This window comes from Mustela putorius, unplaced genomic scaffold, assembly GCF_011764305.1.
Source record: "Mustela putorius furo isolate JIRA1106 unplaced genomic scaffold, ASM1176430v1.1 tig00004007_pilon_pilon_pilon, whole genome shotgun sequence".
NCBI classification, from domain to species: domain Eukaryota; kingdom Metazoa; phylum Chordata; class Mammalia; order Carnivora; family Mustelidae; genus Mustela; species Mustela putorius.
The window spans coordinates 12,559,519-12,574,563 of record NW_025422145.1 but is presented as its reverse complement, the minus strand read 5'-3'; the positions used below and the strand labels follow the sequence as shown (position 1 = coordinate 12,574,563).

The window sequence follows — 15,045 nt, the reverse complement described above, 5'->3', positions numbered from 1 at the left end:
CCCGGGAGGTATTCAAGCGCTGTACCAGAGGACTGCTGATTCAGACACTCCTCACCCGTCAGCTGCGGCGGGGCTCAGCACGCATCTAAGGCGGCTGTGAGCAGTAACTGGGTTTGGTCTGGGAGGAGGTTGGTCCTGCAGCACGGATTTTGACGATCCTTATGGGATTCTGAGCTGGGAAACCCATGATTTCCCCAGAGTGACTTGAAACTTTTCAAGAGCTTTGGGACAGACACCCAGCCCTTCAAGGCATCCAGGGCTGCGCATCTCAACTCTTACTATGCATACCGATCACCTAGGACCTTGTTAAAATGTGAATTCTGATAGAGGAGGTCTGAGATGGGGCTGTAGTTTCTCCATTTTTGCCTGTGCAGCCTGGTCTAAGGGCTATACTTTGAGAAGCAAGAACCCCACTGATGAGGCAACAGGAATTCACACAGGGAATTCGGTCTTATGTCCACACAGCCCTGTGGCCAGAGGTTGGGGCCTTTCAGAGACTCTCACAGATGCCTCTTTGACGGCCTGTGCCTGGGATGGGGAGCAGAGGTTGCAGGGGAACTTGAATGGCTGTAGGGTTAGAGCTGTAGGCTTGTCTGCCCCTAACTTAAGTACCCAGCAGTCAGTTGTGATGTATTACTGTGGCACTGGAATTTACTGGAAGTCAGATGGCAGAACTGACATTAGGTGTATCCCTTGAAAACTCCTAACTATTCAATAAAATCCAATTATCTCTATAAGGGAGGGACAGCTCAAGATCAGTGACAACCCAATCTCAAGAAAACAACTCAAAGAAAAGTCAACAAAATCTCAGCATAGGCCAGGAAGGTAAACCAACGGTGTGGCTTAGATGATGCAGGCAGGTCCCATCAGCAGAGGTAACCACGGAGCGAGTGAGGCAGTGCAGTGGGAGAGCATCTGTAGGGAGCCTGCCGGCAAAATAGTGCCTTGGCAGGCACGGCAAATCTCCCAGCAGCCCCCAGGGGCCCCAACCTCTGGCCACAAACACTCCCTCTCTCCTCGGATCCCCTCTCCTGCACAGGAACTTCTGAGTCCATGCTGGTTGTGCGCACACTGTCTGCGCTGTGTGGAGTGTCCTCCCATCGTTACCGTATTGGAAGTGGGCTCCATCAAGCCCGCCTCCAGGGAACGCGGGTCCTCCCCTCCTTCCTGTGGCATGACTGTCACATCACCGCACTGTATGTATTCTGACTCTGGCCCTTGACTTGGAAGCTGTCGGGAGGGCTGGACCCACACTTCCTCCCTGCTGCCTAACCTCCCAGTGCGCGCACACCACCAGCACAGTCGGCTTCAGGTGAGGAGGAAGCATGATGCTAGAAATTTCTCACTCACCACATCAACTTCTGTCCTCCCAAAACCACAGTGCTAGAGAGAGCCAGAAGAGTACGCTCAGGCCCAAAACCCTGTTTAAGGGGCATTTAACCATTATTTACGTAAGCGCTTTCATTTCTTTTACAGAAAAGTTACCAGAACCTCGTATAAAGTTAATTGAAGTATTCCTGGGTGACTACATTATAAAATCAGCCTGGTGACACCTTACATTATGACTGGTGGAAACACTGTGGCTTACCACTTCAGAGCACGCACTGGCTCAACTGTCACAACATGCAGCAGTTACAAGGATGTTGAAAACACACACACACACACAAAACAAACCCACATTTATTTCTTCTCTTTTTAAAAACAAAACCACATAACTATTTCTTAAAAAGAGAAATCACAAAAGTTTAACATTGTCATGGCAACACTTAAAAACAAAAGGTCCCAGAAAAGCCACACCCCCAAACGAGAGGTTCAGAATGAAATCCTAACGTATTATTCATGGAATGAGTATTTTGGCACTGAAAAAGCCTGTTACTGAAACGTGTCCTAAAACACAAGAAAATGTAACCACCACAATATACTAGTTTAAAAAAACAGTTTTACACTGTGAAGAAAAACAGGCTTTATCAACAGAACTACTATCCCAAATACACGGTTCTGAGAGATCTACATTCTTAGAACTTCACTTCATGTAAGAGAGGGCCTAGAAAACTCAGTATTAATTCTAATTGTGGTTCAAGAAAAATTTAACTGATGTGGGGAAGTGCCTTTATAAAGGAGACTTAGCGTGAGTCCTTCTGCAGTGAGGGAAGACGACGGGCCCCCAAGCAGCCACCCACTCAGGAGGGATGCCCCCTGCGTCACTGGAGCAGCACCCATGGCACATGCTTCCCGCTGTGTCCTGGGCCCCAAGGAAACAACCAGAGAGACAGCCGAACAGGCTCCCCAGGCAGCTGTGGGGTCTTGAGGCAGATGGTCAAGAAGGATGAGAGCGATGAACACGCAACCACAAACAAGATGGAACAGACGAGATGGAGGAAGATGAGCAAGACTGTGGGGCTGGAGGCCGCGGGGAGCGGCTCCAGCCCGAGGGGCGACAGGACACCAGAGGGCATGTCCCAGCTGTCCAAACTGAGAGACACACCCAAAGACCACAGCTTAACCTCTGAAGTGACAGGAAAGGACTGAAAACTGGAAGAGATGCTCATGCCTTCGCTGCTCTGATACCCACAGAGGGCAGGGACCCTCCCCATCAGGGAGCCACGTTCAGGCCTCCTGAGCAGGGGCCTCAGCTCCGCTAACCAGCTAAGGGCTACACGATGGCTCGAAAGACAATGGAACGATGGGAATTGTCAGGATGCGGCCAGTCCTGGGGCAGAGACTCTCAATCTGTGCCGAATAAATTGTTAGTCACAAAAACAGGTCTGGGAACTGCCTCTGCACGGAGGGCAAACCTCCTAAGTGTCTACATGTGGCATTTCATGCTGACCCTGCCTGCCTGACTCTTCCACTGCGCAGCCCTCTCCAAACTTACTTTAGGATAAGGCATTTCAATTCCAAAGTAAGTGTCCCCTCTCTTTCCCCCTCCCCTCAGAAGTCACTGCCATTATAGTGACGTGACATTCAAACCCTCAGATACTGAGTGTCTGTCCAGACATAAGAAGCCTCGTCATGTCCGCACTGCGGTCACAGCGACCCTCCTCCTTTGTTCTGCTCCACTGCTGCCAACTGTGGTGTGTGCGTGTGCAGGGGTGGGGACGAGATCCCCAAGTGGCCCTGTGCACACAGAATCCATCTCCTGCTAAGCTCCGCTTCCCCCGGTGTCGCGGGGCAGCTCCAGCTCCGTGTCCGCTCGCCGCTAGACTTTGTGCTCGTCACTTCTGCCCTGCTTCCTACCTCCTCTCCCGCACTCTCTTTCCAAGTAGCTGTTCTCACCTCCGAGCTTCTCTACCCCCAATGCTCACTTACTTTGTTGGTTTCGCTTGTCACTGGCATTTTTCAAAGGGAGGCAAACAGGACAGTCATGTCGTGTGCAGTTCTTCCAATGAGAGATGATTTGTCGTGAAGATGCACAATGGGCAACTATGACCAGAAAAACAACGAGATGTTATTTTTCTATCCAGATCGTCACACTTTCAATTACACCTAAATTATAATGCCAGATTCCATAAGAAAATGGTAACACGTGTAACCATAACACAGTACAGGCAGTCCTCAACTTACAAACCGGGTATTTTCCAAAACGTTTGTAAGTCGACTGGTGAGAATTCTAAACACAAATTTCCCACAGAGGCAATGTCATGGATGATGGTGATTAAGGTTCAGCCCACAAAACAAAAACAAAACAGAACAAAAACTATCTGACTTGAAATACTGAACAATTGGAATGAGAGTTAGGACAAATTATGTCATGTCACTACGGAAAATAAAAATTCTACATTATGTTCAAGGATGAAACCGGCTCAACACTAAAGTTCAAGAAATACATACAGAGAAGCAAATGAGAAGTCTGGGGAGATTCTAAAGGGGACGCCGGGCACTTTTCTTAAGTACGTGAGAGGGTGAGAGCCTAGCGGTTACTCTGAGTCTTCATTCTCACTCCGCACCGAGGCGCTGTGACTCCTTTCTAAAGGTCTAGCATGACCCTCTTCCGCTTTTCCATCAGGATCACGGTTATGCTGGGGACTCACAAAGGTCACAAAAGGAGAGAGAGGGAGGTCAGGGAGAGAGTCTCCCGAAGGTCCAGGAGCACAAGTAAGAAGAGAGAGGAGGAGGACAAAGATGAAAGGAAGTACAGCTGTTAGTAAGAAACGCTCTCTTCAGCAGACTTGAGGTGTCCGCGAGAAAAGACAGGAGAAAGGGAGCACAAGACACGCCTGATTCACCCCCTTTTCAAGGAGAAGGAAGGAGGTGGCAGGGATGATACGGTGAACACGGCTCCCCGTACCACGGATTGTGGCCTAGGACAACGTCGCTGGTATCCTGATCGGCCTCAAGAGGAAAGGGCAGAGAAGCAAGGCAGGGGCCCGGCAGTCGGAACACAGGAAACAGCTGCAAGACAGATGCGCTAGGTTTGGGGAGGGGCGCGCACACGCGCCTGGGCCATCCTCCCCGAAAGAAAACCAGGCTCTAGACATTTATGGTAAGACAGTGCTCAACAAGTGACAAATGTCTTCTGTGATAGAGGAAGGAGGAAGAGAACAAAGGCAGGGCCCAGCCTCATCCAGCAGAAGCTCACAGAATATTAGGAAACCAAACCGCCGTTTTCCTGAGTAGGCGAGCAAGCCCGTGGCCTGTGCCTGGCTGGTGTGTGCAGACGGAGGCTGCAGGAACCTTACTAACAGGAGAGCGCCCAAAGAATACTGAAGACACATTTCATCCTAAGCTACGCCACCAGGATTTCAGAAAATGGCACTTACCTTGACAGGCTTTCCCAGCCTGACAGTGTGTCATGTGATTCAAAACATTTTTCATGGTTCGACAGTGTGGGAGAGAGCAGGCCCGGACCTCTCCATTCGCTTGCTCTCGTCTCTGACACTTGTGGGCGTGAAGCAGGAGAACCAGCTGCTGCTGTATGAGCTTGCGCTTCTCAGGGTCCGCAGTGGGGCCCGCCGCAATCGCCTGTGTGGGGACAATTCCCACTGAAGTCTGCATCTGAGACTAAAATAAAACAAATTAAAACATTTTAATAAGCTTTCAAAGGTCTAATGCACATTCATTATTTCTCAAGCTAACATTAGAGCCGATGGGTAATACTGGCCACAGAGAGGAGGCAGCTGGTATGGTTCTCTTTAATTTACCAGCAATTTTAAGGAAGATCCAGAAGCACAGAAATAAACCAACTGAGAAAGCTGATTAAAATTCACTTGTGCGTGAAGATCTCGGCGCAAGAAAATGACGCTTATTCTTGAATTACCATAACCAAACCTAACTTCTTCTACGATATACACAAGTGCAGGAGGGGCTGTGGGCTGTCTGAGCTTGAACCAAACAGAACTCTTGTTTCTGTGAGGCACACACCGCCACACGCTGGCAATTTCCTATGGTTCAACCTGATGAGAAAGACTGTGGAGGCCTGGCTGGCCACAAGCCACTGCGAACCCCCAGCACATCAGAAGAACCGCAGCCCTGCACAGAGCGGGTCTCACTACCTTGTGGCCAGGACACTGCTTGCTTCGCTCCTGACCTCTCCTCAGAGGATAACGGGAAACACAGCCTTAAAGACCCTTCTGCACAGCTGCTCATGCTCAGGAAATGCTTTGCTTTCTATTAAAATGTCAATTCGAATATCTGACAAGTTTTTCAAAAAAGTACTTGATGATCTGCTAAGGTTCAGAAAAAGTGTTTAATTGCTTTCATCCTTTTAAACTAACAAGCAAGGCCGACCACACCTCCCGACCGCAGAGAACGGGAAAGGGACCTTGTAGGGTCGTCTTACTCTGTATAGACAGCCGACATCCTTCAGAAAACTCACTGAAGAAACTCAGGGAGTGAGGGGACTGCGACGTTGCTACTGGGAAACAAGACAGTCCACGGTCCTGGGCTCTCTAACCTCCTCTCTGCCCCGACCCCACAGCTTCGGGCTCCCAGCAACCCCACCTCCCCCTGAGTCCGTCACCTCTTGGACTTTTCATGTGAAGCCGCAAAGCCATCTCCCCGCCATTAGGAGGGAAAAACCACACAAATATTTCTTTTTTTTTTCTTTTTTCTTTTTTTTTTTTTTAAAGATTTTATTTATTTATTTGACAGACAGAGACCACAAGTAAGCAGAGAGGCAGGCAGAGAGAGAGGAGGAAGCAGGCTCCCTGCTGAGCAGAGAGCCCGATGTGGGGCTCGATCCCAGGACGCTGGGATCATGACCCGAGCCGAAGGCAGAGGCTTTAACCCACTGAGCCACGCAGGCACCCCATCACACAAACATTTCTTAATGAACGCAAACTCATTTTAAAAATGTTAGAAGAGTTTTGTTTTGTTTTGTTTTGTTTCTTTACGAGAACTCAGAAAGTAAGTATGTAGAAAAGCGGCAAGGACCACAACTCCTGGAAGCCTAACTGGGGTCCAGCACAAAAACGAAGTCTTAACTGCGAGGCACAGCACGCCGGCCAGAGAAGCACCGAATCCTAGAGTGAGAAAACTCTCCTTCCTCACGCTAATTTTTCCCCAGTGTAAAAACACCATATGCACACTGCAGAAAATCTGAAAAGCAACAGAACTATGAAGGAAATGATTAACACTTGAAATCCCAACATCCGGAAGTCCACTCGGAAAGCACGGACAGGTTTTTCTTCTTGCAGTCTTTTCTTCTGCATCCACGCCTAGGTACGAATCATAACCAATAGCCTTCTCTCTCTCACTCACTCACAGACACACGCGACTTGGTATTTACTCCAGGCTCTGTCCCGTATCATTAAGTTGTTTCATACAATATGACAGCGGGGTCTGTAACGAGCATACGGCTATTCATTCATTTACCCAATCTCCCACTGCTGAACATGGGACTCTACTCCCTGCCCCCTTTCCTTGCAACTTAAAATACAGCTTTCACAAGCAGCCTGACTACGCCTCCAGGAGCATTCACCCTGATATTCAAAGTGTCCTTCTCAATCGGGCGATTCCCACAGAAAGTCCAATCAGAAATCAACAGGGGTGGAGAAATGGAGGAGGACCCTTGCTTAGGCTTCTCTCTGTTGCATTTGCAAAAATATCAAATATACAGAAAAGCAGATAAGAAAGCTTGCCACTATCACACCTAACAAAGTGCCCAATAATTTCTTAATATTCATTAATACTTAGTCCATATGCAACTCCTCTAGTTGTCCAAAAAGTGTCTTTTAGAGTTGGTTTGCAGAAACAGGACCCAATTAAGGCCCACAGCCCACATTTGATGGTTGTTTTTAAGATTCATCTATTGCTTTATTTTCTCATGATGCTGACTTGTTGAAGAGACCATACCAGTTGTCCTAGTTCCTAAAATACAGAAATGCTACATACAAAAATATAAATCGTATTAAAGTCGGGTGAAATGCCTAAACTTACAATTGAATTATAAATAGACTGCCTTTAGGTTACTAAAAGTTAACACATTGATTCTCATTTGGGATGTTCTTAATGGTGTTTTTTCGGCTACACTTAGCATATTTTGAAAGCTCAACATGTCAAAAGAGCACAGCCGGGAAGTCTAAGGCACACGTTCATCAGCAGATGCTCAATGAGATCGACACAACGTAGACACGTGTCTCAGGCAAAACGGAACAGAAGACACACCTCAGGTGCCTGTGTCTGGCCCTCCCAAGGACTCTGGAGACTTGTACGGGGCCAGTCCACTTAGCAAGGTGCTGACAAATATGAGGCGGAGTCAAGCGCCTCCACTCTCAGACTGATTATCTGAGGAGAGCCGCGAGGACTGCACGCGTCCGGAACACCACCAGAAACAGCCTTCAGATGCCACCAACGTCCCTGCTCAAGCTCGCTGCCCGGGTGGACTGAGAATGGGGGGAAAATGCTCAGACAAGAACCTTCTTTCAAATAAAACAATCCCTGCCATGATTTAAATCTGCCTAGAAGAAATGTATACATTTTATTCAACAGCCAAGAAAATTCCAAAAAACAGTAAAAACAATGGGGTGACCTATTTTGTCAGATACCAAAACTATAAAGCTATAGATTTCTTTATATGTAAGTCTGGAGAAAGACCCATGTGTATATGAAATTAGTGTATCATAAGATGGTATCTCAAATTGGAGGGTGGTGGTAGCGGCAATATGTGACTCCTACGTCACCTTAAATATAAATTCCAGATTAATTAAAGTGAACAAACATAGATTAAAGTTGACTAAAGTACTAAAAAAATAAAAACTACTTTAAAAAATGAAGATAAGAAAACCTAACGTAAGTAAAATTTAAAAAGCAAAAAACCTGAAGAAAAAATAGTTGTTTTTGAGAAGTAAAATAGTCAAACAAGAGGGCCAAAAAAAGGTTTTTTTAGATTTATTTATTTGACAGAGAGAGAGAGAGAGACAGACAGACAGCAAGGGAGAGAACACAAGCAGAGGGAGTGGAAAAGGGAGAAGCAGGCTCCCCACTGAGCAGGTGGCCTGATGTGGGGCTCAATCCCAGGACCCCTGGGATCATGACCTGAGCCTAAGGCAGATACTTAAAGATTGAGCCACCTGGGCGCCCCAATAGGACCATTTTTAAAAAGGATTTTACTTATTTCAGAGAGAGAGCGTGAGAGCACATGTGTAGGGGAGAGTACAAGCAGGAGTGGGGGGAGGGGCAGAGAGAAAAGCGGGCTCCCTGCTGGGCTAGGGCTCCAACCCACAACCCTGAGACCATGAATCGAAGCTGAAGGCAGACACTTAACTGAGCCACCCAGGAGCCCTGATAGGACCATTTTTTTAAGGTCCTGAAATGTCTATTTTCCAGGAAGACTATGGCATTTATTATCATATAAATAGAGCTCTTAAGGGGAAAAAACAACAGAAAACAAAAAGCAACACCACGCCACTGCAACGTGTGTGGGGGAAACGTGCAGACACCTCAACAAAAGAAATACAAGGATATGCCAAACACGTTCTATGGCTCAAGAGGGAGGAAGGGTCTTCCTGACCACCAGCGGCGAAGAGGGAAGGAACGGACACTCCCCCTTAGAAGCATGAACGTGGACCCCTTGCTCACGCCGTACCCAAACAGTAACTCAGAACAAACCCAGGACCCACCGGGGGCACTGAAACTGTGGCGATCTCAGAAAAATCACGGAGTAAATGCACATGATCTTGGACCAAGCAATGAGTTCTTCGGTAAGTCACCAAAAGCACACACAGCAGCCACAACAAAGAGAAGCTGGACCTCATTAAAATTACAAACTGTTTCCTTCAAAGGACACCACTGAGAAAGTGAGAGACAACTTAAAGAATGGGGAATATATTTGCAAATCATAGATGTGACAGGCACTTGCATCTAAAACATACAAAGAACTCTTACAATTCAACAGTAAAAAGACAAATAACTTAATTAAAAAATGGGCAAACTATCTGAGTATTTCCCCAAAGAAGACAAACAAACGGTCAATAAATACAAGAAAAGCTGCTCAGCCCCAGGAGCCATCGGGGAAACACAACTCAGAACTACAACGAGACACTGCTTCACGCCCCCAGGACGGCCATGGTGAACAGCGCAGGCCCAGCATGTGCTGACGGGCATGTGCAAAGCCAATGTTAAATGGAGCAGCCACTTCGGAAAAGAGTCTGGCAGCTCCTCAAAAGGTTAAACCTAGAGTCACCGCAAGACCCAATAATTCCCCACCTAAGTATCGACTCTAAAGAAGTGAAAACTGCTCACTCGAATGTCTGCAGCAGCATTAACATAAGAGCCAAAAAGCGGAAACAACTCAGATGCCCACTGAGCGGGGAATGGAGAACAGACCGTGATATATCCACGGGATACTATTCAAGCACGAAAAGGAAACACTGACACGTGCTGCATGAGGAACTCTGAAAGCATCACCCTCAGTTAAAACAGGTATCACAAAAAAGCACACACTTTTAAATCTACTTCTCTAACTGTCCAGAATAAGTCATTTCACAGGGGTAGAAAATACATTAGTTGCTTCTGCCTGGGAGTTCAAGGAAAATCGGGAGTAACTGCAAACGGTACGGGGTTTCTTTTCAGGGTTATACAACTGTTCTAAAAGTGGTGAGGGGTGCCTGAGTGGCTCAGCTGGTTAAGAAACAGGCTCCTGGTTTTTGCTTAGGTCATGATCTCAGGACCCTGGGATCAAGCCCCTCATCGGGCTCTGCGCTCATTGGGGAGTTAGCTTGAGGATTCTCTCTCCCTCTGTCTCTCCCACTCAACTCTCTTTCTCTAAAATTAAAACAAATCTTTAAAATTGATAGTGGTGATGGCTGAACACTGAATTGTGCACTTTAAAGGTGGGAATTGTATGGTCTGAGTTGTATCTTAGTAAAAAAAATATTTTTTTAAAGCTCTATCTCACTAACCACACACAAAAAAATTAAAAAACAAACAAAAAACATTTTTTCCATCCATCAATCTGACCAAAATAATGCAATAACTGGTACTGATGAGGGTGTAGACAATTCTCAGGTGCTTTGGTGATAGTGCAATTTAGTGTAACTGGAAAGCAACATGTATCAAAGAGTAAAATGTGCATTTTTTGGATCCAGTAGTTCCACTTCTTATAACTATTATTAGGGAGCTAAGAAAATGGGCTAGCGTGCTCAAAACTCTGTGCAAAGACAGACATCAAACCTTAAGTTACTAAAAACCGAACACCTCTAAATCCTACAGAAGGTGGGCGAATTATTGGCTGCAGACCTAGTGAAACAATATGCAACCATGAAAAAGAAAGGCAGACCTCAAGTAACCCTCGTCAAAAGGCCATGTGGAAAAAAATGGCCCAGCCAAGCCCGGCCCAAATCCATGACCCCCTCAGAACTGTGAGATACAATGAAACGATTGTAACATGAGGGTAACAATAATAACCATGTAGACCTTTATGCTTTCACAAAAAGCAGTCTATATATAACATATTAAGCTAATAAAGGAAGTTAAAAAAATACCATGAAATCATTTGGTTTTTCCTTATTAACTTTATACATCTGTACCTGGTTCTTCAGACAACCTTGTTACAATGACTTGGTGGCTTTCCCCGGGAAGGGGGAGATCCTGCTTGTAACCACGTATTGTTTCAATGTTTTACAATAAGCGTGTACCATTTTTAGAATGAGAAAACATTCTACTTTGGAGAAAAAAGAAACCAGAGGAATCAAGAGAAAACACTTAAGAATTAATGTGCAAATTAAAACTGTAAAGATCCCAAGGCCGCCTGGGTGGCTCAGTGGGTTAAGCCGCTGCCTTCGGCTCAGTTCATGATCTCAGGGTCCTGCGATTGAGCCCCACATCGGGCTCTCTGCTCAGTGGGGAGCCTGCTCCCCCCAACCCCGCCTCTGCCTACTTGTGATCTCTTTCTCTCTGTCAAATAAATAAAATCTTTAAAATCAAAAACAAAACGAAACGACAACAAAAAACCTGTAAAGATCCCAGGAGGTAATTAAGACGCATATTCTGCAATGCAAAGGTGGTAAAGGCCTTTATCAAAAACCAAACCAAACCAAAATAAACCAAACCATCAAGCAGTGGTTCCTAAACAATCCCCAGTAAAATCCCTCTGAACCAACTCCCCATTCCCCCTTCCTAGACTAGGATTCACAGAGCTGATGCAGAGCCAGAAGCATTTCTATTTGTTAACATTCTGTAGGGGGAGCTTTATTGTTTTAAGTGTTCTACTTTTTCCCTGATTTTCCAAAATGAACATGTATGTACTTTCACAGTGAAAAGAAAACAAAACACTGCAAAGAAAAAAGGCACATAGGTGAGTCTGATGCAGTGTAGACCCGTCTACAAAGGGAAAGTGCCAGAGGCCATAGGACAGAAGAAGTTACATTTTCTTCATAACCACGAACAAATGCAAAGGCCATCAACAAACTAGGAAAATATATTTGAAACACACAAGACAAAGCAAATAATCATGCAGGTGTAATCCCTTCTCCCCCTCTTGGCCAATCTGCATTTCTCAAGTTCTTCATACAGTCTGTGTTCAGTGCTCAACAAGCAGCAGCTCATTTAATATCCCATCACCAGGGGAGGAACTCATCTGGGGCCAATCCCGAGGTACAAGAGAAGTAACTCAGACCCAGAAGGGTGCCTCACACTCAGAGGGTCTGCTTGGCGGCGCAGAGGGTGGCCTAGCAGCAAAGCCCCACCCTTCAGCTCTCTGAGGCCTACCATGACAGAGGGCTAACCACAATGCTTTTAGAAAGTGTTCTAAGAAAGCCTGACAGAAACTGGTAGAAGACAGGAACTAAGCCACTCAGGAAAGAAACGCATGTCTCTAGAGGTGGCTGGGTGATTCTGTTGGTTAAGCATTCAATTCTTGATCACGATCTCAGGGTCCAGGGATGGAACACTGTGTCAGGCTCCATGTGCAGTCTACTGGAGAGTCTCCCCCTCGGCCCCTCCCCCTGTTTGAACCCTTGCTCACTCTAAAATAAAGAAAATCTTAAAAAAATAAAAAGTCTCCAAATCTAAGTACTTTAATTCTCATCAATAAAGAAAGAAATGCAAATTAGCATAATGAAACATAACGAATCTCCTATCAAAGGACAGAGTGATCGCGCCAGCCACAGAAGCACTGTGTAATACTGTAGACAAGATACACAGCTTTCTGTTGAAGGCAATATCATGGTATCCACCAAAAGCTTTAAAATTGGGGTGCCTGGGTGGCTCAGTGTGTCAAGCGTCTGCCTTTGGCTCAGGTCATGATATCAGGGTCCTGGGATGGACCCCAACAAAGGGCTGTCTGCTTGGCAGGGAGCCTGTTCCCCCTCTCTTTCTGCCTACTTGTGATCTCTCTGTCAAATAAATAAATGGAATCTTAAAAAAAAAAAAAAAAAGCCTTAAAATATATGTAACATCCATTTCGGGAACTCAAATGAGCTCGCATGCAATTCCTAATCACGGAAGGAGGGGTCAGCGTGGTGTAGGAGTCACCACGGCTAGTCATGAGTCTGTGCTGCATCTGAGCATTCAGAGACGTGAGGGCCAGCAGGGGACACAGAGCTCATTGGACCAGCAGCTGCAGGGTCACAGCCTGCCTGCCCCTCTCCAGTCTTTGCTGGATTTGGCCACATGCTCTTTCATGTACCACTTGTCACCTTAACTTAATCATTGTTCAGACCCCACCCATCAAACGACCCTGAAGAGCAAACTTTTAAACTTTTAATATTCTGATATTCCTTAATATTTAAAGGAATCTAAGATGTACTTTTCTTAGAATTGTTCTTGTCACACAGGTCTGAGTAAGCAGCACCAAACCCATGTCTGTGTATGCCCTGTATTCTATCCTAAGGATATAATCACAGATGTGCATAAAGAGCGCATATAATAAAATCTATCCTGGCATTCTTCCTAGAAAAAAGTCATCTTAGATTAAGCATCCAAGAAAAGACTATGTCTGCAAACTAGTGCAAACAGTACACATCAGGGTAGAACAGGGACAGGCTGGGGGAGATGTGGCTGGAGGCAGGGGGTGAGGAGGTGGACATGCTTCCTCTCTCTACACAACTACCACCTTAAGTCTACTCGAGGCCGGGACTCCTGGAGACAAGCACTTCAGATTAACCTGGCCCAAACCTTCCACATCTCCAATGGGATTCAGCCCCATGCTCCTCTAGCATCCTTCCCATGGCCCACCTGGAAACCTGACTTCTCCCCAACCTCCAATTAAACTCAGAAATGACACCAAAGCAAACACCAGGTGGGACACAGAATTGCTCTGCAATATGTGCTTGTTCTGATTCCCCCAGAAGGACCCTAGAACAGCTGGGTACGCTAAGCTTTGGTGTCATAAAATAATAGAAAATGCTCATTAAGTGCACACAGCTATCAAACTAGGAAGAGGCAATAATTACTGTTGAGATGATAAAGATCAACTGTAAGGAAAAGAACACAGCTATTTAGATAGACCGAATAATGTTTCTTGTGTTCTCTCCTTTTTGCTTCGTGCTTATTGGTTTTAGATTATCTTACAATTTAAGATTTAAATCCCCTAAGACAAAAACTTAAAATGCGCAAGCTGGATAAGAATGATTCTTAAATAATCTTCCAAATAAGAAGTGATTTTAGAACAGAAAACAAATGGTTACACCAAGGAAGGAAACATGATAGATGGGGGGAGGGGTGGCAGCAAAGGCGCAGGACTAAAAACTGGACACTCACCCTGTTCTCTCTGCAGCCTCGGGCCTCAAGTCCACTCCTTCCTAACTGGAGTCAGTCTGCCAAGGATGGCGAGCGGTACCTGCTTCTGCGCCAATAAACCCTAAGAGGTAGGACATGCTGGATCTACTCCTATGGCCAAGGTGACGGGCCAGCCAGACCAAGGGTCTCAACGCCAGGCCCTTCACCAAATGGCCAGACCAAGAGAATCACCAACCTACCAACAAGTTTACAAAATATTCTTCTTGACTCTATCATACATGTGACCACATTCTTTAGGAATACTCATCACAGTAAGTATTTGGTAACTGGGCACGTTCCTCACGTGACAAGCTGGTGTCTGGTGACGTGAGCCTCAGGGCTGATGCAGGCAGCCATGAAAGGGAAGGGGACACGGCCTGTGGTACTTCAGACGCAGTGATGGATGGTGCCGACCCCGGTGCGAGCTAGGACCGTCCCCATCCAGACTGAGTGCGCTCTCTACAGAGTTCTTCCAAGGGTCATCTCACTCCTCAGAAATGCCTGATCAACTTCGGTCGCACTTGGGGATGACAGGCAGGTGCCAGTCGCGACACTAACAGTGGGGACACAGGCCAGCCTTCGACATTCCTGTGGGCTCTCCAATGGGCAGGAAGCGCGAGAGCAGAGTGACTCTGGAGGTCATGTGAGCTGCTCCCTGGGGTGGGGGCGGGGGTGCTGAAGAAAGGGCTGTACTAATCAGACCCTGGACAGAAAGTCAAATGACCCCGACTGAGCACTTGCGATGCCTGAGCTTATGCCTGACATCAAGGGATGTTGTTCATCTTTCTCAATTCAGTTTCCTGGTATTTACAAAGTATCCTACTTTGGGCTTAGGCTATCTCCTGGCTGATATTTATTGCCAAAACAAAAGTTTAAGCAGGAGCAGGG

The 15,045-nt window shown here is 46.4% G+C and overlaps 1 protein-coding gene across 2 annotated transcripts in view; it reads right to left on the bottom strand.

The window, feature by feature from the left end:
- LOC101681230 (CREB binding protein) overlaps positions 1-15,045 on the bottom strand; it is a 124,966-nt gene that overhangs the window by 47,621 nt on the left and 62,300 nt on the right. For both annotated transcript variants that reach the window (XM_004750536.2, XM_004750537.2), the window contains exons 4-5: positions 4,761-5,001; positions 3,310-3,423 (exon numbers count right to left, since the gene is read on the bottom strand). In XM_004750536.2, coding sequence (XP_004750593.1) covers positions 3,310-3,423; positions 4,761-5,001 — 355 coding nt within the window. The remainder of the gene's footprint in view (positions 1-3,309; positions 3,424-4,760; positions 5,002-15,045) is intronic.